This window comes from Aspergillus melleus, assembly GCF_016097325.1.
Source record: "Aspergillus melleus strain CBS 546.65 chromosome Unknown contig4, whole genome shotgun sequence".
NCBI classification, from domain to species: domain Eukaryota; kingdom Fungi; phylum Ascomycota; class Eurotiomycetes; order Eurotiales; family Aspergillaceae; genus Aspergillus; species Aspergillus melleus.
The window spans coordinates 3,383,477-3,408,060 of record NW_025763373.1 but is presented as its reverse complement, the minus strand read 5'-3'; the positions used below and the strand labels follow the sequence as shown (position 1 = coordinate 3,408,060).

The 24,584-nt window shown below is 53.1% G+C and overlaps 10 protein-coding genes across 13 annotated transcripts; 7 read left to right on the top strand and 3 right to left on the bottom strand.

Moving 5' to 3' along the window:
- Positions 1–138: 138 nt before the first annotated feature.
- Positions 139–378, top strand: LDX57_007977 (uncharacterized protein; the record flags this gene model as incomplete). The annotated part of the gene is made up of 1 exon (XM_046089699.1): positions 139–378. The coding sequence occupies one exon, from the start codon at positions 139–141 to the stop codon at positions 376–378; it is 240 nt and encodes a 79-aa protein (XP_045945671.1).
- A 93-nt stretch (positions 379–471) lies between these two features.
- On the top strand, positions 472–858 carry LDX57_007976 (uncharacterized protein; the record flags this gene model as incomplete). Its single annotated transcript, XM_046089698.1, has 1 exon — positions 472–858. One exon carries the CDS (start codon positions 472–474, stop codon positions 856–858), a length of 387 nt encoding a protein of 128 aa, XP_045945670.1.
- Positions 859–8,281: 7,423 nt separating this feature from the next.
- LDX57_007975 (uncharacterized protein) lies at positions 8,282–8,695 on the top strand (the record flags this gene model as incomplete). The annotated part of the gene is made up of 1 exon (XM_046089697.1): positions 8,282–8,695. The coding sequence occupies one exon, from the start codon at positions 8,282–8,284 to the stop codon at positions 8,693–8,695; it is 414 nt and encodes a 137-aa protein (XP_045945669.1).
- A 78-nt stretch (positions 8,696–8,773) lies between these two features.
- Positions 8,774–10,027, top strand: LDX57_007974 (homeobox domain-containing protein; the record flags this gene model as incomplete). The annotated part of the gene is made up of 4 exons (XM_046089696.1): positions 8,774–8,883; positions 8,944–9,073; positions 9,140–9,584; positions 9,648–10,027. The coding sequence occupies 4 exons, from the start codon at positions 8,774–8,776 to the stop codon at positions 10,025–10,027; spliced, it is 1,065 nt and encodes a 354-aa protein (XP_045945668.1).
- An 827-nt stretch (positions 10,028–10,854) lies between these two features.
- TMP1 (thymidylate synthase) lies at positions 10,855–11,844 on the top strand (the record flags this gene model as incomplete). The annotated part of the gene is made up of 1 exon (XM_046089695.1): positions 10,855–11,844. One exon carries the CDS (start codon positions 10,855–10,857, stop codon positions 11,842–11,844), a length of 990 nt encoding a protein of 329 aa, XP_045945667.1.
- Positions 11,845–12,153: 309 nt separating this feature from the next.
- On the bottom strand, positions 12,154–13,107 carry LDX57_007972 (AN1-type zinc finger protein; the record flags this gene model as incomplete). Its single annotated transcript, XM_046089694.1, has 1 exon — positions 12,154–13,107. The coding sequence occupies one exon, from the start codon at positions 13,105–13,107 to the stop codon at positions 12,154–12,156; it is 954 nt and encodes a 317-aa protein (XP_045945666.1).
- Positions 13,108–13,570: 463 nt separating this feature from the next.
- HOS3 (histone deacetylase hosB) lies at positions 13,571–17,017 on the bottom strand (the record flags this gene model as incomplete). Its single annotated transcript, XM_046089693.1, has 1 exon — positions 13,571–17,017. The coding sequence occupies one exon, from the start codon at positions 17,015–17,017 to the stop codon at positions 13,571–13,573; it is 3,447 nt and encodes a 1,148-aa protein (XP_045945665.1).
- A 94-nt stretch (positions 17,018–17,111) lies between these two features.
- LDX57_007970 (uncharacterized protein) lies at positions 17,112–17,486 on the top strand (the record flags this gene model as incomplete). Its single annotated transcript, XM_046089692.1, has 1 exon — positions 17,112–17,486. The coding sequence occupies one exon, from the start codon at positions 17,112–17,114 to the stop codon at positions 17,484–17,486; it is 375 nt and encodes a 124-aa protein (XP_045945664.1).
- A 2,207-nt stretch (positions 17,487–19,693) lies between these two features.
- On the bottom strand, positions 19,694–24,481 carry LDX57_007968. Of its 4 annotated transcripts, XM_046089687.1 has the most exons (4): positions 23,527–24,481; positions 23,140–23,474; positions 21,140–23,073; positions 19,694–21,061 (listed from the first exon to the last, which is right to left on the bottom strand). In XM_046089687.1, the coding sequence occupies exons 1-4, from the start codon at positions 23,976–23,978 to the stop codon at positions 20,957–20,959; spliced, it is 2,826 nt and encodes a 941-aa protein (XP_045945659.1). In that variant the 5' UTR covers positions 23,979–24,481; the 3' UTR covers positions 19,694–20,956. The 4 variants fall into 4 exon arrangements, with proteins under 4 accessions (XP_045945659.1, XP_045945661.1, XP_045945662.1 ...); XM_046089688.1 differs by having other exon boundaries at positions 23,140–24,481; XM_046089689.1 differs by having other exon boundaries at positions 21,140–23,474.
- LDX57_007969 (YggS family pyridoxal phosphate enzyme) lies at positions 19,793–20,641 on the top strand (the record flags this gene model as incomplete). Its single annotated transcript, XM_046089691.1, has 1 exon — positions 19,793–20,641. One exon carries the CDS (start codon positions 19,793–19,795, stop codon positions 20,639–20,641), a length of 849 nt encoding a protein of 282 aa, XP_045945663.1.
- Positions 24,482–24,584: the final 103 nt, after the last annotated feature.

The window sequence follows — 24,584 nt, the reverse complement described above, 5'->3', positions numbered from 1 at the left end:
ATGTAAGCTCTCAGGAATGTTCCTTGCACTCAAGTGGATAATATATTGACAATTGAGTAGACCAGGTGGGCCGTAAGAACCAGAAAGGCTATAGAAGAATATCTCCAAGAAGGAATCGGTGGCAAGTTCTACTATCGCATGGTGGATACTGTGTTGTCGAGGGACAAGAATTGGGTGCGCTGGAAAGCAGAGGGTTGCCCGCTGATCGAGAAGCCTTCGGTGTCGGTGACCGAGTATGCCGGCGCCTGTGAGCAAGCGACGAAAGTGTATGCCAACAAACGTATTCGTCCCTCGCCGATGGGGTCGCTGAATCTCAATTTCCTCTCGGAAGGCGAGTCAACTGCCGGTCTCGAGAGACTTGCCGAGTCTGAGAGGTAAAGTGAAACGTTATCATGGCTAATCCCGCACGGCGTTGGCTGACATTATTCTAGGTTCACCGTTCCTGCCGCCGACTCATTTCTGATGGGCATCATGGATGACGACATGGACATTGACATGGCGAAAACGAAGGCTGAGAAAGATCATGCAACGCGTGCCAAAGCGAGCAAGTCCTGGCGGATCCTACGGCTCTCTGCGAGGAGTAAACTAGCGGCTTTTCAGAAACTCGAAGACGGTAAAAACATCGGGGTCTTGTTTGAGAAGAACATACCTGCTGAGGGCGCCTCCCAGATGCTTGAGGGAACTCCCCAGGTATCGGAGGCGGCCACAAAGACATCAGCCGAGGGCCAGGCCACTGAACCGGGGCCCAGCCATGGGGTTGGCAATAATACCGAGAAGGAAAACTCGAGCGTTGCCACCGAACAGACATCAGCCGACTCGACGGACGCAATTGCGACGGGCAAAGAGCAAGAGACGTGAAGTAACCAACCCCACCAGACTTGGCAGAGACAGCCAACTAGGTCTACCGACTCTCGTTAGCGTTCAGGCGTCACTAACAACCGCGATCTTTGGTTGGTCATTGGATGCCCGGCTCATTCCCTGGGTTGGTTACTGCAAGTGGTATGCATTGATGTCACAACTCATAATGCCAATGAGAACGCCCTGCAGCTGGACGGAGAGAGGGGATAAGAGGAGGGGCGGGGCGAGACCGTGAGAGCGAACGAGAGTGAACTGGGCACGGAAGATTAGGTAGTTTCGGGGGGGTGTGCATCAGCACCTGTTGTTGTCAGTGGCTGTCACGGGGCAGCTGCGAGATTACGGCGGGGACCGCGATTATTGTGATTGGTATTCGCTGCCAACTACCATCCATCCATCCATCCCCCCTCCCCTTCTTTGGGCTCTGGCAGTAGCACTACACCTACACCTACTCCGGAGTGCATATCTGGCGATGTGGCAACCTTTCCCCCTCCCAATCACCGGGGAATCTTTCAAACCCCTGCTCATTGTCAATCAATAATGGCCGTCACCTATATTCGGTCCATCCCATTGTTTCTGACAGGTCCGTCTGCATTCCAAACCAGAGAAAGACAAAAAAGAACAAGAACAAGAAAAAGCACGAGAGATTGGCCACGAAAAAACAAGGCTGTCATCGGAACGTACCGCCCATCGGAAATTATTGAGGGTCGCCCGGGTCAGGGAGGATAGATAATACTCCGTAGGATACTCCGGAGTAGGCAGGTAATACTAATAGGCGTCGCCCGCGGCGGTCCCGAGAAACTTCTGCCATTCTACTTTCAGCTGAGGGGCCGAGAGGAAGAGAAGAACGTCTGCAAGAGGCCACCTCGGAGTCTCTAGGGCGAATCACCATGGAGCCGGATGAACTCACCAAGGACCTAGAGGGCCACTTCCTCTCGGTGGCCTTACTCCGTAAGGTCCAGGGCTCCAGGCGAATAAGCTACGGATGGGGGCCCGACCTCTGTCGGTGATCAGCAACTTTAATAATAACATGAGGGGGGGTGTTCCTGCATAACCATCGAGTTCGGTATCATTTTGCGAGAGGCAACAGGCCGGTATCAATCAACAAGCAGCTTGACAGGAAGTGGGGATTGGTTTGCCGGATCAGTTTCCTTGGATCCTCGACAGCTAGCTACTAGCTAGCTGTCATGCGAGATTGCAGTGCCGTCGCTGGGGCCGAGAGGAAGAGCTTTCCATTGATACGCCATGTCTCACCTGTTCTACGCCGGTCGAAGCTCAATCCATGTGCCAAAAGTCGCCTTAATCAAAATTAAGTGGGCAGTTGGGCCTTAGGCTCCTGGCGGAACGAAGTTACGAGGGCCTAACCTCGAGGTGGTTTAGAGAGCTTGAAATTCGATCGATATTCCATCCTTCCGGTACCGTTCATTGCAATAATTATGTTACTTTGGAGTAACTAGTTGGAGGTAGTGAGAAAATCCGGCATAGGAGGTCATCGACCTTAGGAGTACGGGAGAGAGAATCTAGTACGGAGTAGACCCTCAGACAGACATGGACAGATGTGACAACCCTTGTAAAGGCATTCGCAAAAGAATTCGGTTCAATGAGACACGGCATGTAGGGCAGGAAATTGAAATGAAACAAAGAAACAGGATAAACCTCGGGGTTCTCTGCTTCTGGGTCTCGGCCCAGACAAACGTTTCAAGGTTTCATCCGAGGACCCGCACAGACATTTCAAACAATTAACCATGGATGGTTCGTACGGAGTATCTCTTCTCTTCATAACCGTGAACATAAACATTGTTGACATGCCTCCCAGAATGCCCTTCCAACTGAATTGTGTAAGGAACTTATCTTTGTTCGGGTCTCCCTGCTTCTCTTTCCTCGTCTCCCAACCCTGTTGTTGATTGAACTCCTGATTCAGCTCAGACTTCAGAACCGACCCGAACTGTCCCTGGCTTGCGTAATGACCGGGGACCGCATACTCCGACAGTTTTACCCACTGCAGGAGGTCATCCTTGATCGCATCCATCGCAACCACCCGAGAAATTGGAAGGGGTCGAAGGCGATTCTTGGCGCCCACGCGAAGCCTTGGAAGAGATTAAAGTTGCTCCTCTCTAATCTCCCAGCCCACTTCATCCTCGATCGTCATCGATTTGCCTGGGATCTTCTTCCCCGCACCGTTGTTGCAACGCACTACGGAGACTCGGCGGTGAATACTACTCCGTGCGCCTCGATTGCAACGGATGGACGTGTTGACGATGAACGAGATGGACCGGATGGTCGAATCCTGAATACTGAATTGGCCTCTTTAGAGTTATGATCGACTTCAGGTGAGCCCGTCGACGATCCACCCGCGGTGTCTCTCAGCCTCTCAGCCATGGAGTATCCACGACGTGGCTTTTTCACGGTCCAGCTGAATTGAGGATCATGCCATGCAGCCATTCCCCTCCCCATGCCCTTTAATCTATCAACCCGATGGTGGACGCATCGGTAATCCTCCTCCGCCCTCGGAACTTCCGAGTCAGAGGAGGAGAAATCCGGAATACTTCGGTGTACGTAGTATTAGTACTCCGCGAGTGCCTGCGAGAGTGCAAGACCAGAAGTACGGATTTCGGGGTCCGGGACTAAGGGTAGGGCTTGGTTAAGGTCTGCCTTGAATGCCGATGACCTATATAGGCGCGGGCACTCGCTAAGGTAACCGGTCGACTGTTGATTCGTCTTCATGGAGAAGCAAGATGATAAATGAAGAGCCGATACCGTCGTTACCAATGACAATCGATAAGGTACGGTATCTTCAAGGCTTTCCGGGCGATAAGACCGAAATTTCGCCTCCGACGTGATCCGTCGAGGGATTTGTTTCGAAACAGGAGGTGCGACTATCGTGCTAGCCGTGGCCACTACGAGCCACTAGTTCGACCAAGAAGGTAATTATCCCACTTTTCGAAGTATCACATTCATATCGCAGCGAGATTGGATTCCCCATCAGGATCCGTGGTGCAATTGAATGGCCCGGAAAGCCAAGACCAAGGCGAACCTTTGTTTCCATTATGCCTGTGATCATTGAATAATAATGTGAACTGGTTAATCCGGAGCTCGTTAGCGATGTCGCCCTGCAATATCCATCTCGAAGTACGGAGTACGGATTGCGTACTAGCATTGTCCGGTCGATCTTTTCCTCTTCCTCTTGTTCTATGGCTTCATATGGGCATCGTCAGAGTTTTCTTTGTTGGTTTCTCTTCGGTCTTCTCGTCCTGGTTCGTTTCCTCATTGTAAGAAAATTCGTTCATTGTCTCTTTGTTTTCGCCGCTTGCCGTATCCAAGCTAATACAAAGGATGAGCACCTTGGTCCCTACTCTGTACTGTAGGTAGCTGAGAGCTTGATGGGTCCGCCTGGAACTATATACCGATCCCTGGGCACTGTCATTCCATACCAGAGATCGGTACTTACTCCGTAGTGACTACCTGTAACGTAATATTCAAATCTTCTGGTGGAATCCTAGGCAATTTAATACAACAGAAGGCTGGCTTGTATACGGAGCAATGAAAATGGATATGCAATGGATGCATGTGCCTGTAGACAACATGCATATCCAGTACTACTGTAGTTACCAGATGTATGGATCTAAGCACAACATGCAGGCCCCATCTGCAGCTGTTGGGCAATTTTTCCGACAATGATATGGAGAAACAGAGAAAAGACAAACAAAACAGTCCTTCTTAGTCCACTTCTTGCCATTTTACTGCTCTGCTCTTGATCAATCTTGTAGGTAAAGAAATATATAACTAAAGCTGAGGTGTCCTACCGACGGGTAATACTTATTCAAGCAGATCTGTGCTGTACTCACACATCATCCTGTTATACCTCCATCTGTATATTTGAATAGAAATCAATGATCGTACTCGGATAATACCGAGGTATACGAAAAGGTATACGGAGTACTCTAGGATTTCTTACCCACCAGCCACCCACCTCAGTGTGTGGTTTTCCCACCTGTCCGATTTGTTTTCCGTTTTTCTTTTTTCTTTTCTCTCTCTCTCTCTCTCTCTCTCTTTTTTTTTTTTTTTTTTTTTTTTTTTTTTTTTTTTCTCTCTTTCTTCCCCTTCCTCCTCCCCCCGTCAAGGAATGATTCAATCATCGACTACTTTCTCCCTCCTCTTCACTCGGCCCATCCCATCTAATTAAACTTATTCATCTACTTGCTGCATGATCACTTACAATTTCCTTTTAATCTTGATTTCTCCATCAATGTTGATTACTCTGCCGCTTCTTCATTCGATTCATCTCCAATTTCATTTCCCTGGAATCTAATCTCCTTTCCACTCCTCCCCCTCCAATCCTTGTTCGATTCCACTCGGGTTGTTTCATGCAATATCTCGAGGTGGAGCGCAGGCACGTAGTCTCTTCCAATCCTTATTCAATAAAACCCATCCCCTCTCGTCAGGGTGGAGAACACTCGAAGCCGCCACGCTCAACCGTTGCTCACTACGCGATTTAGCGCCACGCTCGGTTCAATGCCCGTCCAGGTCACTCGATGCATGGTCCGCTCCTTGGTCCGTCCGGAGCTTGCCATGGAATCGTTTTCGGCCGCAGGAGGCTCGAAACTCGGAAGATTCTTCATTTTCTCCGCAAACCCTGGCTATCCAGCGGTCTATGCCGACTTTGGTATGGAGGTCTTAGATGAGGCCCCATTTCGCCCTGCTACTACTCGATAGTAAGGAGACGTTTTACGTACCACTCCTACGTATACGTTCATACAACGGTAACCACTGCCCTCCACACCTCTCCCTGGGACTGAGAGTGGTTGACAGCCGTCCCTTTAACTTACTCCGGAGCACTGTTGATCGATCGATCGATCAGGTAACCAATCCATCCCGTCCATCCGAAAATCAACGTCCGGACAGTGCTAGGGCACCTACACCGTAGGTGACCCCTCCTTTTGGTTCCTCAGAGTTACGTACGGTAAGTATCGTCCTCGCGCCCTCAGTTGTTTGTCCACAACGCTGTCCTCGCCCAAGTCAATCCTCTATCTTTTTGGGGGTGAACGGTGGCGGGCAGGCCGCTAAGTGGCTCTTAGGTTCAGAACTTCGTCCTTGATCTTATGCCCGGTCTCCGGCGGATTATGGAGCCAACGCACGACTAGCGCCGTCGGTAGGCATTCCACATGGTCTACTCCGTACTGGTCTCAAGTAACAGGACTCTGGCGTCGGATGAGTCAGGTCCAGCTCCAGCCAGGCAACAAGGGTCCATTTACCCTCCAAAACAACGGTTGGCTGGTCAGCACAATGGTCGGTGGGTGCCGGACTAGGAACATCCTAGACTTCCAGAGACCCGCCCGATGTGATGCGATGGTCTTGGGACCCCGGCTCCACGTCGGAAAATTTGCGTGCAATCATGGCTGTGGAATGTGAGAACATCTCTCGAAGAGTTGACCCGTTGGAGTTGTGAGTATCTACTCCGTACTCCGTAGCTATACGGAGCAGTAGTGACCACATCTCCTTTGCCGTGAACCACGACAAACCCTTCCCACCCCCTATTAGTGTCATTCACAGGGCTGCCATGGCCCATCCTAGACCGTCTGACACTGCCTGGCCGCCGTGGAGCTTCAGTTCGCCACTTCGCTTCCGCAGCAAAAATGCTGTGATTTTTTTTTTCTTTTTCTTGATTGTATATGGAGTGGGTTTGTTTACCCCCTCTTTCTCCCTAATCTGATTCAGGAAATTCGTTCGTGCCTGCATGTACCGAGGGACGATTGTGTCAGTTCCAACGCGTCAAGGAAATAAACCCTGGCTGCGTGATCATCTTTCGGTCTTTTGGTGAATGATACCAAGCACCATTGCTAGTACCGCTTTCTAGCACACTACTACCGCTACGCTGAACTGGAACCGATCCTGGGAGTAATGGCCAATTTCCTGAGCCAAGTCACTACCTCCCCCCTCCCCTTTCTCTTGTGGTATCGTTGGCCCCTATGATCATTCGCAGGATACGGAGTATACCAAGTACCCGCTACGGAGCATCGTTAACAAACACAGGATGGTGTAAGATCTCCGTCAACCAAACTATCAAGCGGTGGCCCGTTCAATCATTTTTCTTTTTTTTTTTTTTTTCAATATTTTTCCTTACATTTCTCCTCTGGACCCGTTTTTATTCAATCATTTTATTATTTTCCCGTTGTTTCTTGTTTTCTTTTTTCCTTTTTCCTACCTTTCCCTCTATCATTATTACGATTATTATTTTTTTTAAGTTTGTCCTCCGCGTTAGCATCGATGTCTCTACCTATCGTTTGGACTGGCTTCCTGTATCAAGAGTAAACCAGCCATCCCCTGTTTTTCGTGACGACTGCCAACAAGTGGGAGCGTCTTCGTGGCATTTGTTGCATCCTTTTAGTTTTATTATTGCTTGTGGTGGCCAGTGTGGAAGATCTAGTGGGCCTTTGGCCGTCATCAGGGCCTTTGGCCGTCATCCCATTTCTTTCTGGCTGTTATTTCCACTACCGTGATGTTTTATTATTTTTCTCCCACCCCCTCTGATTAATTTTCCTGACCCTTCTCACCCGCTTGGCTAAGCACTGTTTAATTTCTTCTATAACCTTCTACCCACCATACGGCAAGCCCCCGGCCGTATCCAGGACCCAGTGGAGGGATCGACCCTCAGTTTTTGCCGCTGGCTGTTGGCCTTAGCTGATATTGAGATTCTCCTTTATCGCTCGAGGGACAGGGGAAAATTTGGTGGTTCGTGAGAACATTTAGCTCATTGAATATCTTGTTACTTCCCCTTGACTCGTTGTCGTTCGTCTACCATCAATCTGGATACCATCTCTACCTTGAGGGTTCCGAGTCCCAGAGATTACCTTGCATTCTCTACTCATCCCCTTCTCCTTTTCTCTTTTCCTCTCGTTTAGCTTTCCCCTCTTTTGATATCTTTTACTTTATTTTAATATTTTTATTCTTTGCATTGTCGAAAGAAGAACCGACTGCCATTGTTCTTCGTCCCTCCCCGCTTTCGTTTTTCTTTTTCTCACCTAATAATCGGCGGATCCCAAGAAACCCTGAACTTCTTCAGGAAGCGCCCCGAAGGCTCGCTCAGACCCCGTGTTCTTTGGCAGTGATCCTGAGACTAGGGCAATTCCCTAATATTTTTCGACTGGGATACACTCAAAGCTAAAGGTCTATCGAATCATTGTTAGGCGTTTCTAACGTGACTATATGGGGGAGTGATTCTATTACTATCATGTCAATCAGTGGACCCTGCGTCTGGTTGTCCTCGCTGTCACCCCCATCTACATCTCATCTATCTGCAATCACAAATCACTGGCAGGCACCGTCCTGGAACAGTGAGCAGGTCCCATCGAGGCCCAGGGTGATACCTTCGAGGGTACCCGGACCGTGGGAGAAACCAGCCGACGTAGCAAGGGCGTCTCCTGCCGCCATGCAACCGGTTGTGCTCAAGGCTGAAAATGCCTTTCCAACTATGACCTCCCCAGGTGCTTCCGCTCAAGGTCGGTATTCAGGGGGAGAAATGCCCTTAAGCAATTCAGAAAACCGAAAACCTGAAGCGGAGGGAGATTCGTTGTCACGGATGAGATTGGACAAACTCAACCACAGCGAACCCGCTCTTTCCACCCCACGCGCCGCTGTCAGCCCCAACACTCAGAGGGAATTGACTCCCGATCTCAGGAAGCATGAGCAGGATGAGATGCAGGAGTATGAGAAGGATCATGCGGATGCAATGGCGGCCTCGTCCGATGAAGGAGCAGGATCCTCGACGGAAAAGCGGGCATCTGATGCGAAAACGGAGAAGAAAAAGATGAAACGATTTCGGTTGGTGCTCATGGTGGTTTGACCGGGCAGGTCTGCGTTGGTATGAAGACGAGTGCTGATTCAATCTGGTAGCTTGACACACAACCAAACCCGGTTCCTAATGAGCGAGTTCACCCGTCAGGCACATCCTGACGCCGCTCACCGAGAACGATTATCAAGGGAAATTCCAGGACTGACGCCCCGTCAGGTTCAGGTTTGGTTTCAGAACAGGTCAGTTCTTCTTTTTACCCCCCTTCTTTCCATGGCACTCGACTAACATACTTTCATTAGGCGTGCAAAACTCAAAAGGCTTACCAGCAATGATCGGGAGCGAATGCTAAAGTCTAGAGCACTACCTGATGATTTTGACACAACTCAGGTGCTCCGGACCCCTTTCGACGGCAAAACGTCAGAAACACCGGTGCGTGCTCCCTCAAGACCTACCGACCGACATGAGCCCAGTTTTGATGCTAACCGTCAATCCCAGATGTTGCTCACGGACGGTCTACAACGAATGAACGAGGACGACTATGTGATCTCCCCCTTAAGCTCGGCATCCACAACAGGGAACGGCTTCTCAGCCGCGGCCGACAGAAGTATGGAAACCTACCAAGGGACAGGCCGAGCACCCCCCGGCGCGCCAATGACGGAGCTGCAGAGGAATACACGGGGGTCATTTCCCTTTCCTAGATCGAGCAGTTTTTCGGAATCTTCATTCAATACCGGGCTGCACTTCCCCGGCCGATTTTCGAGACCAGGCGATCCCCTCAACCCTCCCGGCATGTCCTATGCGCGGCGCCCCGTGGATTTTGGTATGAACCGGCCAGCCAATGGTATGATCGTGGGATATGACCATCATCGGCCACTGGAGGGCTCGGTATCACCGACTGGCCCACCCGAGCACTCTGTACCGTATAATATGGACAGTCACAGTAGGTCTCTTCGAAACCCGCTTAACCGATATTATGGTTGGACTGACCGCAATCTCCCATCAGACCAGCAAGCGCAAAATTATCAACCTCCGCTTACGATGCCCGCGCCCAAGGGATTTGGGGGGATGGAAATGAACTCGCAAATGCAAGCACACGGACGACATATGCCTTCACTACATTCAATACCCGTTTCGGACTCGTCGGACTATCGACCGTACTCATACGAACACCACCCTTACGGCATGAATACCGCTATTCCATACAGCCAGGCCAATGCTTCCAGCATGAGTCTACCGGCTTCATTCCCACCCGAGCCGAGCAATGTGGGTCACGGAACCGTCGGTAGCGCATCTGAAGACCGGATGGCCAACCCTCCGCAGATCTTGGATCCTCTGCGGGCCAAGTTTGGCAATCAGCCGTTTGATTATGCCAATTACTTATAAAACTTTATGCTTCGGCCTGAGAGGTTGAGCTTCTTGCTTGTCCCTCGCCCTCTGCCTTTTTAATTTCCCTTATTTGACTTTACTCTGCATTATTGCTCGGAACTTTCGACAGGGCAACTGGAGCGGGCGGGAATACAGGATATAGCCTTATTGGATTTTCGTCTAAAGCTCTTAATATTAATTTACTTAATCCTTTGTGTAATCCGGTTACTCTGGGTCTATCTTTTCCTCTTCGAGCTATGCACTGTATGTACTGTATGTTCTTAGTACACAGTAGTAGGGAGACGGAACGGAGTAGATCCTAGACAGATACTCGATCGGAAGGGAAATCATAAGACAGTGAACGGATTCATTACCTTTAAGGCGCCAAAGTGAAAATCCCTCTACATCATCTGGAGATAATCCAGACTGAGTCGAATGTAGATAAGGTAGAAATCAAGATATCGAAAGGAAAAACAACCAGAGTTCACTACTGCTCACTACTAGAGCTCAAGTTTGTAATTATCTTCTACTTCCACCCGCATAGGCCAACAGTCTCTCCATTATCACTTGATAAATACCTATTAATGCCAATATTTATATATCTATAACAGAGATTTACAGTCTTTTCTATTAGAATACCTCTCTATACATTTTGCTTGTTATAGTGGATAAACACGTTAATTCCGCATAGTACAAAGACACGTGACAGCGTGCCGCGTCGCGTACGCGCGCTTGCGATGCCCCTCCGACTCCAACTTCAACTTCAATTCCTCTTATCATTGCCCTTGACTCAGACTCCTTTACATCATCAGCATACATTCCCATCACCCGTCACAGCATCGACCATGTCTCCCTCCGCAGCCAACCCCGACACTCGCACCAGCGACCCCACCACCCCTGCCAACCCCGCTCATGAAGAGCATCAGTATCTCAACCTCATCCGCACCATCCTCACCGAGGGCGAGCATCGACCCGACCGCACCGGCACCGGCACCCGCTCAATCTTCGGCCAGCAACTACGCTTCTCCCTCTCCAAGCCCGGCGCCACCCCGACCAGCGACCCGGTCCCCATTCTGCCCCTCCTCACCACCAAGCGCGTGTTCCTGCGCGGCGTGGTCGCCGAACTCCTCTGGTTCATCTCCGGCTGCACCTCGTCCCTCCCGCTGTCCGAGAAGGGCATCAAGATCTGGGACGGCAACGGCAGCCGCGAGTTCCTCGACAAGGTCGGCCTCGAACACCGCGAGGTCGGCGACCTCGGCCCCGTCTACGGCTTCCAGTGGCGCCACTTCGGCGCGCCCTACGTCGACGCGAACACCGACTACACGGGCCAGGGCGTCGACCAGCTCGCCGACGTCGTGCACAAGCTGAAACACAACCCCTACGACCGCCGCATCATCATGTCCGCCTGGAACCCCGCCGACCTGAAGCTCATGGCCCTACCCCCGTGCCACATGTTCGCCCAGTTCTACGTCTCGTTCCCCAACGGCCCCGGCTCCAAGGGCCACCTCTCCTGCCTGATGTATCAGCGCTCCGTCGACTCCGCGCTGGGTCTGCCCTTCAACATCGCCTCATATGCCCTGCTCACGCATATGCTGGCGCACGCGGCGGATCTGCACCCGGGCACCTTCACTCACTCCATGGGTGACACCCATGTGTACCTGGACCACGTCGAGCCGCTGCAGGAGCAGTTGACGCGCGAGCCGACGGAGTTCCCGGAGTTGAAGATCAAGCGCGAGGATCGTGGCAGTGGCGTTGTCGATGGGTGGAAGGAGGATGACTTTGAGGTGATCGGTTACAAGCCTCATAAGGCGATTAAGATGCAGATGAGTGTTTAGATTAGAAGTCTTGTTTGTCTGCCTGTTGACGTTTCGCTTGGGATGAGGGGTTGGGGTTTTATATGATACCAGGATTTAGATTGTACATAGATTATTATATCATCTTCATTATCTTCTTTGTGTTTAATTTCTATTCACAAGTTGCGGAAATAACAGGCACACGCGCTGGGGAGTATCGTAACAAACATAACAAAGAAACTTCGGGAAATGCGTAAAATGCCGGCAAAAGTCAGGAAGTCTTACCATCAGAAAGAGATGCGCACCTCTATGAAAGCGCAATCGCTCATGCAAAATATGACACCCCTTACTCTACTTTCCCAGAGCCACCCCGGCCCCCCGTAATAGGACAATGGTATGCCCCGACTTGACCTTCCCTTGCCCGATGGTCTCGGAGAACTCGAGAAACTCGCCGGACTCGACATGGAAGATGCGCAGCCGAGCCTCCTCACCCGCGCGATTGTTCACATTCTCAACATGCAGCCGTCGCGCCGCGTCGTCCAGCACTCGGCCCACCTTCCACCGGGCATCGAAGAAGAAGTCCCCGGCCGGGGCCTCAGCGCGCTCCGTCTCCGCTGTGCCCGCCACATGTAGATACACCCGCCGTTCCGTCGGCACCGCCGCATCCCCCTTCGCGGCGCGCTTCATGGCGTTCAGCTGCGCCGTGCGGCCCGCAGCGCTGGTCGGTTTCGGCGTCGGCACCAGCCCGGCGCTCTTGTCCTTGCCCCAGGTGCGTACGCGCGCAAACATCGACTTCAGCGTCTCGTTGGCGTTGGCGCCCGTCGTCCCCGCGCCGCCGAGTCCGGCCCCGCGCGGCGCCATCTTGGCGCAGTCGTGCTCCTCCCGGAGTCGGTGCTTCAGGCAGTATTGTCGCGTGCAGTTGGGGCAGCGCACGCCCGGGTCCGTTAGCGTGTTGATCAGTGTTTTGCATTGCAGGTGGGCGCACTGGTCCGAGTTGTAGATGGTGGGTTTCTGCGTGGCGGCGGAGGTGCTGGTGCTCGAGGAGTTGGTCTGGCCATTGCGTCGGCGGGCCCATTCGCCGGCGCGCGCGCAGCGGTGGGCGGTCTCGGTGCGGTGGTCGAGGCAGTAGGTGCCGCGGCAGGACTCACAGCGGAAGGGGAGGAAGTCAAGCTGGTGGCAGTATTCGAACTGGCAGTGTCGGCCGATCGATTCAAGGTCTTTGTCGGCCATCTGCGTGAAGGAGGACTCGGCGGGATCGGCGCCCGAGGTTTGGGTTTGACCTTTGGTGACGGAGATTGGGGACATGGTGGCGGAGAGAGATGCAGAGAAAAAGTGGAAACGAAGTGAGATCAGTGACAGAATCAAAGCGTCAAGGGGATGAGAAGGCCGCACGGCAGCCTAGAAGTATAACTATGGGAGAAAGAGAGCGAGAGAGAGAGAGAGAGAGAAAGAGCAAGAGATGAGTAAGGCAGCAGACGCCGCTGGAAACCGCTGGCACATGCGGAGGGCTGACTCAGCCACGGAGATCGGAGATAAGACAATACGATACGTATGGTAAGTTATAGGTAGTACACCGTAGGTTACGGGTCACGAGACTGGCAGATGGAATCATTTCATTCAAAGACAACAAGGGGGGTATATCAAACACAGAATAGCCGACAGAAATAGCAGGTAGTATGAAAAGAAAACAAGGAGTAGAACGATAGAGAGTGTGGGGGTGCCGATGTAAGATCACAATAGTAGACAAGTTGGCACACGACACCATGACTTAACGCTCCGAGGTCTCATATGTGCTGGGCGGAGCAGTACTACTCGTTGACGCAAAGGGAATCGGGCTGCTGGACGTGAAGACAGGCAGTCCGTGCTTGTTCACACCGGCAGAGGTCGGCGGCGAAAATAGAGTCGAATGGGACCCGTCGACCTGGACCAAGTCCCCCGGCGTCGTGGTGGAGGGCACCTGCGAGGACTTTGGGTTGGATACCGCCTCAAGATCGGTCCAGCCATGCTGATTTGCAACACTGGTCGTCCCGAACCCTCCGGAGGCAGTGTTCGATCCCGGGACCATTGTTGCCTCCGGAACCACGGCTGGCGAGGCCATTGGATGTCCCGGTTCCTCCGTTCTGACAGCGTTACTTGGTGCGGGCTGCGACGCAAGAGTATGGGGACCGACCCGAGAGCTAGTGGGGGCCGAGGACGAGCGCGAGGCCGGTTTACTCGTGGATGGATGTGATCCTTTGATGCCTGGAGTTAGTCCGGGCGACTTAAGGGTCTTTGCCGGCTTGGTCAATTGCTTTTTGCGCTCGTCGGCTGCCTTTTGTTCGCGAGCAGCGTGCTCTTCTGGAGATGGCACCTTTAACTTAATGTTCAGCTTGCGCACTCCAGCCGCTAGACTGTCCATGTCATTTGGCGGAGTCGCCCCGGTCGACTCGCTCGGCAATTTTGGCGCTCCCTCGCCAGATCCCACAGATGAAAGAAAGCTGGACGGAACTTGAGGAACCGGAGGTGCCTTGCGAGGACTGGCGGGGCGTTTCGGGGTGGTAGGTCGCGAGCTGCTCGTTTTGCGACCGCTCGCTGCAGTTCCGGGGCGACCATACCCGCTTGACGACGACCTTGGAGCAGGCTCTCCAACGACGTGGTCCCCAGACGGTGGTCGTGTCGACGCAGACGTAGAAGCAGAAGTAGCGCTCTTTCTGCGGACCGGACGCATACCGGGCGAGGCCTCGTCCTTGGTGGCATCTGGGAGGTCACTGGCGGGGTCGATCGTCGTCCTGCGGCTGTCCCGCGGCGCTTGTCGTTTCGGGGTCTGCACCCTGGGAGTGCTCGGCAGTGAAGTCTTGGGTTTTCTCTCCCGGAGCTTCCTGCGGTTTGCCTCGGGGGCGGTTGGCGCTGTAGCACTGCCGGCGCCGTCGATGGTCGTCTGTCGCTCCCGCCGCAAGCGTGACGCTTCGGCGTTGAGCTCCTCAGGCCGACAGCTGGTGGTTTGTCGATCGCTGGGGATGAGAATCTTCGACAGTTCATGCGTCGCGGTGGCCCAGCCCACCGGGGGTAATGGTGGCGCCTCGTGGTCCACGCTTATCTGCGAGCCGTTGGACCTGCGATCGCGCGGCGTGGCGACCACTTTCGCGGTGAATGACTGCGTGGGTGCGAAGTAAGTTGACGCTGCTTTCTCGCGAGACTTGGCCGGTGCTGGCGGAGGATACACTAAGGTTTCCAGCTCCTCCAGCGTGACGGGGGACCACCAGTCGCTGTCATAGACGGCCTGTGGTAACGGGGTAGTTGGATTCGGTCCTGATTCAGCATCGAATATTCCCAGACGATCCGACATCTCGGCGGCCAACCGATTCATCTGCTGATCATCTGCGCTGTCAGCAGCCATCCTCGAGTCGCTCAATCCCGAAAGGTGACTCAGGACGCCGCTTGTCAAAGCCCGGTTGCTGTAACCGCCTTCCAAGACGCTGATGACGCGCCCGTCGACTCCTAGGCCCTCCTCGGCCGCCATTCGAACTACGTCGGCGGTGAACTTGGCGTAGAAATTGGTCGGGACGTTGACCTTGTGTCGCTGCATGCCCGCGCTCTCCCACTCGCTGGCGTCAAACCCGGCGGAGATGAAGATGGCCGCTTTGGGCCGAGGCCCCTGGGGCGTCTCGAGAAGGCGCTCTGTATGCAGACGCAAGAATGCGCGGGCCTTCTCGATCAGCACCGTGTATTTGGCAGCGTAGAGCTCCCAGAATTCCCGCTCCGTCTTCCACGGCTCCAAGTGAACGTTCCAAATGGACTGGCCATGCGCGTTGTCGATGCAGACGCTCGCGTTGCGTACCTTCTCCAGCTCCCCGCCCTCGCAGGGGTAAGAATTGATGTCGTGAAGGCTAAAGTAACCCGTCATGGCTTTCTTGTAGCTGGCCGCGTTCTTGGGAGCGGTCATCGCTTTCTGGTTCTGGTCCCACGCAATCTCCTGCGAGCCATCGCCATGATGCAGATCAAAGTCCAGGATTGCGGCGTGCGTCAGGCCATGCGTCATGGCAGCGTAGGAGATGCCAACGTGGACATTATTGATCCAACAGAACCCGGAAGGATGGCCTGACGAGCAGTGATGTCCCGGGGGCCGGATACACACAAAGGCGCGCGTCGCTGAACTAGGACCAAGGACGGCATCGACGCCTTCGCAAACGCCTCCAAGAGCGCCTTCGAACGCGTTTAAGGACTCCGAGCATAGGTACAGATCTCCTTCGTGAAGCGCGGGCGCATTCACGCCGGCGCCGTCCTTGCCCGCACTGCGGGGTCGGGTCAGTTCCTTACCATTCATCGCCAGACGGGATTCCGCCGCATCGCACATGCTCTTCAGGTCTTCCATCCATTTCGCCCCATGCACATGTGTGACAGCGGGAGAGCTGAGAGACATGGTCCGCTCCGTCCTCCGAATCTGAAATGGTGGCACGGGCAGATGGCTCGGGTTGAGATCCGGATGCGGGACAAAGCGGCCACCGGTATACCTATGCGCCAAGCGGACATAGGCAGCGGAAACACCTAGAACCCCAGCTTGAATCCGTTCCGGCCTCTCCACGATGGAGTTCAAAGTTGTGCGCGTCGACCGGGGACGCGAGAAACGGTGGCCGTAGCAAGCGTTGTGAAGGACAACGACGGTTTGGGAGTGTAGATCCGCGGACTGGTGTAGACCCAGCTCCTTGTAGAAGTGGCCGGCGGCGATGGAGGCAGCGGTGGGATGGGGGGTCTCATGCGGAGCATTTGAAGAGGGCTTTTTGAGCGACATGTTTGGGGTGTTCGCGGCGGTAGGGGAGGTCGCGAAAGTGGACGACGAAGACTGTCGCGACAGAGTAGGACGCGGGGACCCCCCACTTCCGTGATGTATCGATCGCAGCGAGGCAGTAGACGAGCGCTTTTTCAAACTGGGAGTAGACCGACGAAACTCATCTCGCAAAGAGTTGGAGCTGGTAGTGCGTCGAGGGGCCGAATGCGCCTGGGAGAGCTCCGAACGCGGGGGCGCATTCGACGGGGATAGTCGCGACGAGGAGGACGCAGCGGGAGGGGAAGCTGGCAGAGGAGTCGCGTCGGTAGAGGAGTAGTTCAGGTGGTCGGACCAAGGCGTAGGATCGATGGTTGGAGGGGGAGGTGGTGGAGAAGAAGAAGAAGAAGAGGTGGACATTTGAGTGAAAGAGGGAGTGAATGATGGAGGGTCATCGCGGTTGGAGGGGTCCATGACGCCGATGAACGTCGCATTGGTCGTTGCGGAGGGAAGACAATGGAGCTGTGATGGTGAGTGATATTATTGAGTTCGCCAAAGAACGGGCAGAATGGTGAAAGTCACAAAGGAGATTGGCGGTTCTGCAGGAAGAAAGGATAGTGGAAGAGGGAGGAAGGTTGAATGGTTGAATGAGGGGAGAAACATGCAAACAAGGAGATCGCGGCAAAAGGGGGCCGTCGATCCTCCATTCTTTTCCCCCCTGGTTCCTTCCTGCCTTTCTTTCTTCCTTTCTCCCTTTTCCCCCTACACAATTCTCCGGTTCACCTTGTCTACTACAACCTACGATCTCGATCTTCCCATACGACTGAAAGATCGTCGTCTGGACCGATGGGATAAATCCCAAACCCTCATGGCCGTAGTCATTCATTCAATAATATTGGCAGAAAAGTCTGCCCAAAAAGTCATTGGCAGAAATGATATCTAACATGAGTTTCCACATCCACAAGAACCCCCCCAAAAAAAGAACCAAAAAAAGATAGACAAAAGATCAAACGCCTTCAAACCCCAACCCCTGTCCTGCCGTCCTTTGAAAAAGAAATTTAACACCGGTCCTTTGTCGCTTACCCAATATTCAGGAGGAAAAGAAAATGCAAAATGGAAAACGAAAAATGACAAGAGTGAGGGAAATGAAAGAGACATTCCATTCCATTCAGAATGTTCGGGATCGCACACCACATAGATGATACCATCTTCGACGGGGAGCCATTGTCCCTTTCTCGTCGCCGCTGTTGATAGAGGATCCCTTCCATGATCGCTTGGATTTCTTTTCCGTTTTAAAGCCTCTGGTTGCATGAGTGTTGCAGAAACACTGCATATGCACCGTCTCAATGGACGTGCCGGGGCAGCTTTCTTGCCTGCGAGAGGGGCAGAGTTGATGACCGGCGTCTTCTTCACATTGACACCACTCGTACAGAGTGAAGTACTGTCGACACATGATGCGGTTTGATGATATTTCTGGTCTCTTCTCAGGAGACTTCAAGGTTGTTGGGGTGGTGGGTTGATGAAGGACCGTGCAACTCCGCGAGCTTCCGATGAACACCGAGAGAGAGGAAAGGGAAAATTTTTCTGAGGAAAAAAGGGTCGAGATGCAGAAATCCAACAAAATCGTGAGAAATTTGTATGCGAAATAATTCTAATCTGAAATCTGATCGGGATCGGAATCGATGTCTAACGGTAGAGTCTTCTTGCGAGTCGTTTGGATTATGTCTGTTGCTGCGTAGCACCTCAATCCATCCTTCTTTTGATCGTTTACCCCCCCAAATTACGGCAAGATCACGGTGGTCTCCCTGTGACGAGGGTAGCAGTGATGGTGATAGTAATGGAGGATAAACCAGAGTAGAAATCGGACTCGTTAGAGACAGGAGGATGATTCCGTGGGAGTGATAGTAGGCAGGTAGATAAATAGATAGTAGAGACAGCTCGAGGGGCGATAATGACAGCCACGGGGGATGGGATAAGGAAGGGGATGGCAGCGGAAGTACGGAGTAGGTAGTAGACTACTAGTAGTAGTAGCTATAAGACACGGAGAGGGTCCAGAAAGATTTGTGACCTTAATGGAGCGAGAACGATGATGCGCAGACTTAGGGAGGCAGACGGGGCCCAGTCCATAATAATTACTTTGACGTCAGCACGAAATGCGACGGTGGAGAAGACCCGGCGTCAAAGAAACGCCTACGACGGTGGAGTCTTCATTATTCACCCAATCCAATCCCAATCCAATAATATCCGGCCGTTGAAATCCCACCGGCCTAGCCGCTGAGTCGCTGACTCTCTCTTGCCGTTGCCCTATCGTAGTCGAGGTTCGAAAGTAGGTTTATCGGTGCCTGGGCTTGGCTCGGACTGTCTTGTCTGTCTGTCTGTCTGTCTCTCTCTCTCTCTCTCTCTCTGTGGTGGTCGCGTGCACGAAAAGGTTCAGCCTAAACTGCGCCCCCTTACCCTAGATGTGACCTAGATTATGTGTATTCTTAAGCGGGCCGTCTAGAAGGGAAAGAAGGAATCAGCGAAACCCCCCTTTCAAGCCGAAAGAAGGAAACAAATCGACAATCCAAGACCGAGATGAAAGACGATCACGCAAGAAACAAAGATCCTTTGGCGCCAACGATCTTAGTCAGAAGACTAACGACAGGCCCTCGATTCTTCTCGAGTTGATCAAGGTGAAATCAGATGGAGCCCAAGGAAATTTGATGGACGGCAGAGTGGATTCGACCCTGGAGCCGCCGTCACAGTGTCCAACACGGCGTGCCATTGGTAACTCGTACAGTCGTACTAGGGAGGAGTTGGTCTCCGTACTCTGCACTCCGTAGTCTTTCTTCATAGTCAGGGTGAGCTCGCTCAAGACGGATGGCAAATAGTCGGAGGAACCGTGGGAAATAGCGTGGCAGCACCAAAAAGCAATAGTTGAGATCCACGATTATTCTTAGTAACCCTGACTCTGACCCTCGCCGAAAACGGCATGCGCGGCGCCGTCCGGGGAAGCCGCGCCTGACCTTTTCCGGCTAGCCGCTCCGGTCGGAGGGTTTCGGAGCCGATCTCCCGTGTCACGTGGCACCGCGGCATCTCGTCGTCCTCTTTGGGTTTAGCCTGCGCGGGCCTGAAGGATGAGGGACTTGAGGCATCGTCAACGGGAAGACAACCGACAAGCTTTACTCGGTTTACTCACTACGCTATTCTCTTTCCTTTGTTTCAACTCTGTCTGTCTGTCACTCTCTCCACCCTCCCTCTCTCTTGGCCATGACTTCCCAGACCGATTCCTCCCCAACTACTACCGTCATGCCCGCCTCCCCCGCCCGAACCGCCACTCTTCTCTCCAACCTGGGCGCCGTCAGCTCGCGCGTGACTGCCGCTGCGAGTAAGAGGGTCGCCAACGGCGTCGAAGCCAAGCCGATCCGCCTCGTGGCCGTCTCGAAACTCAAGCCCGCCGCCGACCTGCTCGCTCTGCATCAACCCCCCGCGTCGCACCTCCACTTCGGCGAGAACTACATGCAGGAGCTCCTGGAGAAATCCAAGCTCCTGCCCCCCACCATCCGCTGGCATTTCATCGGCGGGCTGCAGTCGAACAAGTGCGCCGCGCTGGCGCGCGACGTGCGCGGGCTCTGGGCCGTCGAGAGCGTGGATTCCGAGAAGAAGGCCTCGCTGCTGAATAAAGGCTGGGGCGAGCGGTCGGCCGATCTGCGCGCCACCGATTCCGACGAGCGACTCCGGGTGTTTGTGCAGGTGAACACGTCCGGTGAGGATAACAAGTCCGGGGTTGACCCCGCCGAGGGCACCGTGTCGCTGTGTCGCTTTATCCGGGAACAATGCCCCCGCCTGAAGCTGCAAGGGCTCATGACCATCGGGGCGATTGCGCGATCCAAGGCCACGACTCCGGAGACCGAGAATGAGGACTTTGTCTGTCTACGCGATACCCGCGATCGCGTTGTCACTCAACTAGGCCTGCACGGCTCCGATGCCGAGTTGGAGCTGAGCATGGGCATGAGTGAGGATTTCGAAGGTGCTATTGCTTTGGGAAGTGACGAGGTTCGCGTGGGAACGACCATCTTCGGCGAACGGCCACCCAAGGATCAGGCGAGGGTTATTTAAACCGAATGAAGAGTTTGATGATTTACGATCTTGCATTGTCACGACGGCCAAGAATAGGGCGAGGGGATAAACGGGAATATGCACTGATGTTTGTGGAAAAAGACGGTGTCACTGTTCAAAAGTATTCATATATAGAGTAATTGATATCAATGAATCTACCTAATCATCTCACGTCCCGGGAGATTTTAGGTCAGAGAATCGAAGAAAATACATTATGAAATGTGTGAGGAAAGAAAATAAGTGAAGAGGGAAAAAAAAGAAGGGAACCTCGCTCGCCTCCTGCCAAATTTACAAAAGATTCACTCGTCATGGAATTTACAAATCATTGGCTAGAGTTCCCTGCGATAATCTCTGTTCCATCTGCTTTGCCAGGGCCTGCGGGACCGCTTCCTGCGTTGCTCGGATGGTGATCCGGTACATCTGTCAGGGCAAATAACGTTAGCCACCTATTATGTTGCCCTCGCGCGCACACCTTTAGTCGAAGGGGAGGAGCCTTACCTTCTTGTCATAATTGGGCTCCAACCGCAGGAGACAGCCCGTCTTACCGGTCGAAAACTGATAGACCGCACACCCCACGATGTTCTTGGGATTGGGATCGACCCCATCCAACACCCTCCATCCAAATCCTTCGACCGATTTTCGTGTGAATGATTCACCGATTCCCTTAGCCTTTGCCATGGCGCCAAACGTACTCTGGGACTCCAGAGGACCGCCCCCGATTTGCCGCCAGCGTTTGAAAAATTCTTCGGCAGACAAGGCGGACGGCTCCATGTACCGGTGCATTAATATGGGGAGCTGTAGGGTGTAGGCTTGCAGTGCACCTGCAAGATATGAAATCCGAATGGTAGGTGCTTCCGTGAAGGGCCCGTTGGCCCCAAAGAAGAGCGTCTGTTGGGTTTGGCCTGCCGCCGGAACGGAGGGATCGGGAAGACTCTTGGTGTCGGCCTTGAGATTTGGCGCCGAGCGGTTGTCCACCGTGGTGGTCAACGATCCAATTGGGAAAGATGCTTTGTTGGTGATGTAGATCTTTACTACACCCATATGAGCCCGATACTCAGACCGCAGCCCGACTTGGATCTGGGCATCCTCAAAGAGCACACCTTCATCAGCGAAGTACAGTCGATTGTACCCAAGATCCCAGTCTGGCGTCAGATGGGCCGCACTCGCCAGGTTTGGAGGGGGTGCTGATGGGGCGCTGAGGTCCAATCCTGCGAGGTCGCCCGACGCACTCGAGGGAGATGTTGCCGGCGCCGGCGCCGTTCCGTTCGTTCCGGTCTTCGTGCCATTGACAATAGTGGTGAACGTGCGCTTAAGCCCCGTGTTTTGCGCCATGAGCATCTCTTTCTTGTCCGTATTGGCGTCCTTGCCGCCCACAACCCAGGTTTTCTTATCGGTTGTGCCCGCTGTTCTCTGGTGGAGTCGAGACAAGAGAATCGAGGCTCTCTCCGAAAATGGAGGCATTTCATCGCAGACCGTTCGGAGAAGATCATCGGAGGGAAGTGTCGCCAATGACAGGTATTCAAAGGCGCGCTGCTGCAACTCGGAGTCCGGTGAATGGCTGTAGAGCTTGAAGATGTGCAAGAGTTGCGGCTTGATTTCAGGGAAGAGATTGACAAATTTCACAAAGGACGACAATATCATCGCGCGAGTGTTGTCGGTACTGGTTATCATCTTGGCTTGCAATGCCAGGAACTGCTCGATGGGGCTCGAACCTTGATTGTCGGCAATCAAATGGCCGAATTCCCCTAGAACGTAGCATCCGATCTTCACGAGACTCTCGTGGCAATCGGTCTTTAAGTAATTAAGCAAGGTATGGGCTGCGTAAGCCTGCAGCTCCTCGTTGTTTGTCACGATTTGAATCACGCGCTGCCACACCTCATCGTTGACGTGGTCACCCGCTAGAGAGAGAAGTTTCAGGGTCATATCAATATACCACTGAGCATCGGTGGCGTACTTCTCAGTGAGAATTGCGACCTTCAACACCATCTCTTCTCGAATAGCATAGTCGGCAGTTTGAAGGTAGCGCAGCAATTCGTTCACGATAGGACCAGCGTTAGTGGTGTCGCACATGCTGTAGATGAGATCCAATCCTTTACGTCGAACACTGATATCGCGATCCCGGAGGGACCCAAGAATGATGTTCTGGTGCTTCTTGATGGGGTCTAAAGTCTCGGCCCTAGCCGCGAAATGCGTCATGGCTTCGAGTCCCAAGTACCGAACGTTGGTCTCACGCGACTGGATATACTTGCCTAGACGACTGGAAATTTGCAGCATCAGGCTGTGCTCGGTGTCAAGGTGGATCAAAAGATTGATAGCCTCGAAAAGAACAGCGTTTTGCGCATTGTTCTGCTGGACATTCTTCGGCGTATCCATTGCCACATGCATAATTTGTTGTAAGGAGTCACGGATGATCTCACGGACATGGCTGTCCTCTGCGACGCGTTAGCTTGTCTGACACGGGTTTTCGGCCTTGAATAAAGGCGGGTAGGGCTTATTACCAGAGGGAGGGTAGTACTGCAGCAAACGCAGCAACTTGACCTGAATCCAAGGGCATGGTACGCGATAGTAGAGATAATCCGGTGCTATATCATTATCCACCACAATTCTCTTCAGCCGCTGTGCAGCTTTGACGTAGCTTCCACGGTATTCCTCCGGTTTGTCTTGGACCAACGCCATGACCAGAGAGGTCACGGACAAGGTCACGCCCATATCTGGGTCATCCATTATCGAAATGATGCGCTCGGCCCACTCATTCTGCACAATGCCAGGGTATTTGCGATACAACCGGAGGAGAGTAAGAGCCGCTTTTTTCTTCACGAAGGCTTTCGAAGTGCTGACACGTAACATCAGTATCAAATGAAACCCCGGGATCAAGGACGGCTTACGGGGAAATCAGCAGGCGATGAACGTCATCCGAGAGCGCCTCGCCCATCTCTCTGCCACCCACATTGGCCACCGCATGCAGCGCCAAACAGTTATTCAACTCATTGTGATCCAGCAGATCTTTGCGGATACTGTTCACGACCAGATGCAGCAGCTCGTGCTGCTCGTGCAGAAACAGGGTTACGGCAAGGTATCCGATCTGCTTCTCAGAATACTTGGGGGAGGATATCAGATTGACGGCCTCCAGGTGACCGAAGTCGACGTCGTACCCTTGAATATAAACATAGAGCAGCTTGCAGACATATTTCTTCTTTTGGTATCCGTTGAGACTGCCAGACTTGAATTTTTGCCGAATGTTGGCCAATTCCTTGTTCACTCGCTTTTCCTCCAACTCGCGCGCGCGTGCGTTGCGCAAATCAGCGATGAATTGGACGAGTCCTCGCATGGACGACATGGTGACCAATACAGCATAGACGTCACAGGCTTGCGACGGACGAAAGAGATGAGATGGTGGTCTGATGGTATTTCGCAACCGAAAAGGGGGAGGGGGGTTCTAGTCCCGTCGTTCTTCCTCACTTTCGAACACTTAGGCGCATAGAAACCACGTCGGTGGGATTCACTTGGTGGAATATAGCGTCATCCAAACATGCCCCGAATTGCAGCCCTCTGGTAAATCCGTTTATGGCGAAAGGAACATGATGTGGAATGGGCGTGGGGATCGTTTTTCCAGGGGCGGAGCGATCGGTTTCGGCGGGGGGAGTAATAAGGGGAGCTTGACGGTGGGGAATCCGAAGACACAGCGAAACAGAGATAATGTGAACAATGACCGAGAAGGTTGTCCCGAGACCGAAGAACGAGAGAAACGATCCAGATGTTCAAAGGTCAGTGGACAAGCTCAGTTTAGAGAAGTACTATGGCTGTTTTAGGGAGCGAAGGCCCGAGCCACTTCCGCGGCCGATCCGCGCACGAGGGTGGCGGTGCACGGAACAACGTTGACACGCTGTGGCGGTGCTCGACATACCGATCGTTATCTATACATCATTTTTGTTGATTCTCACGT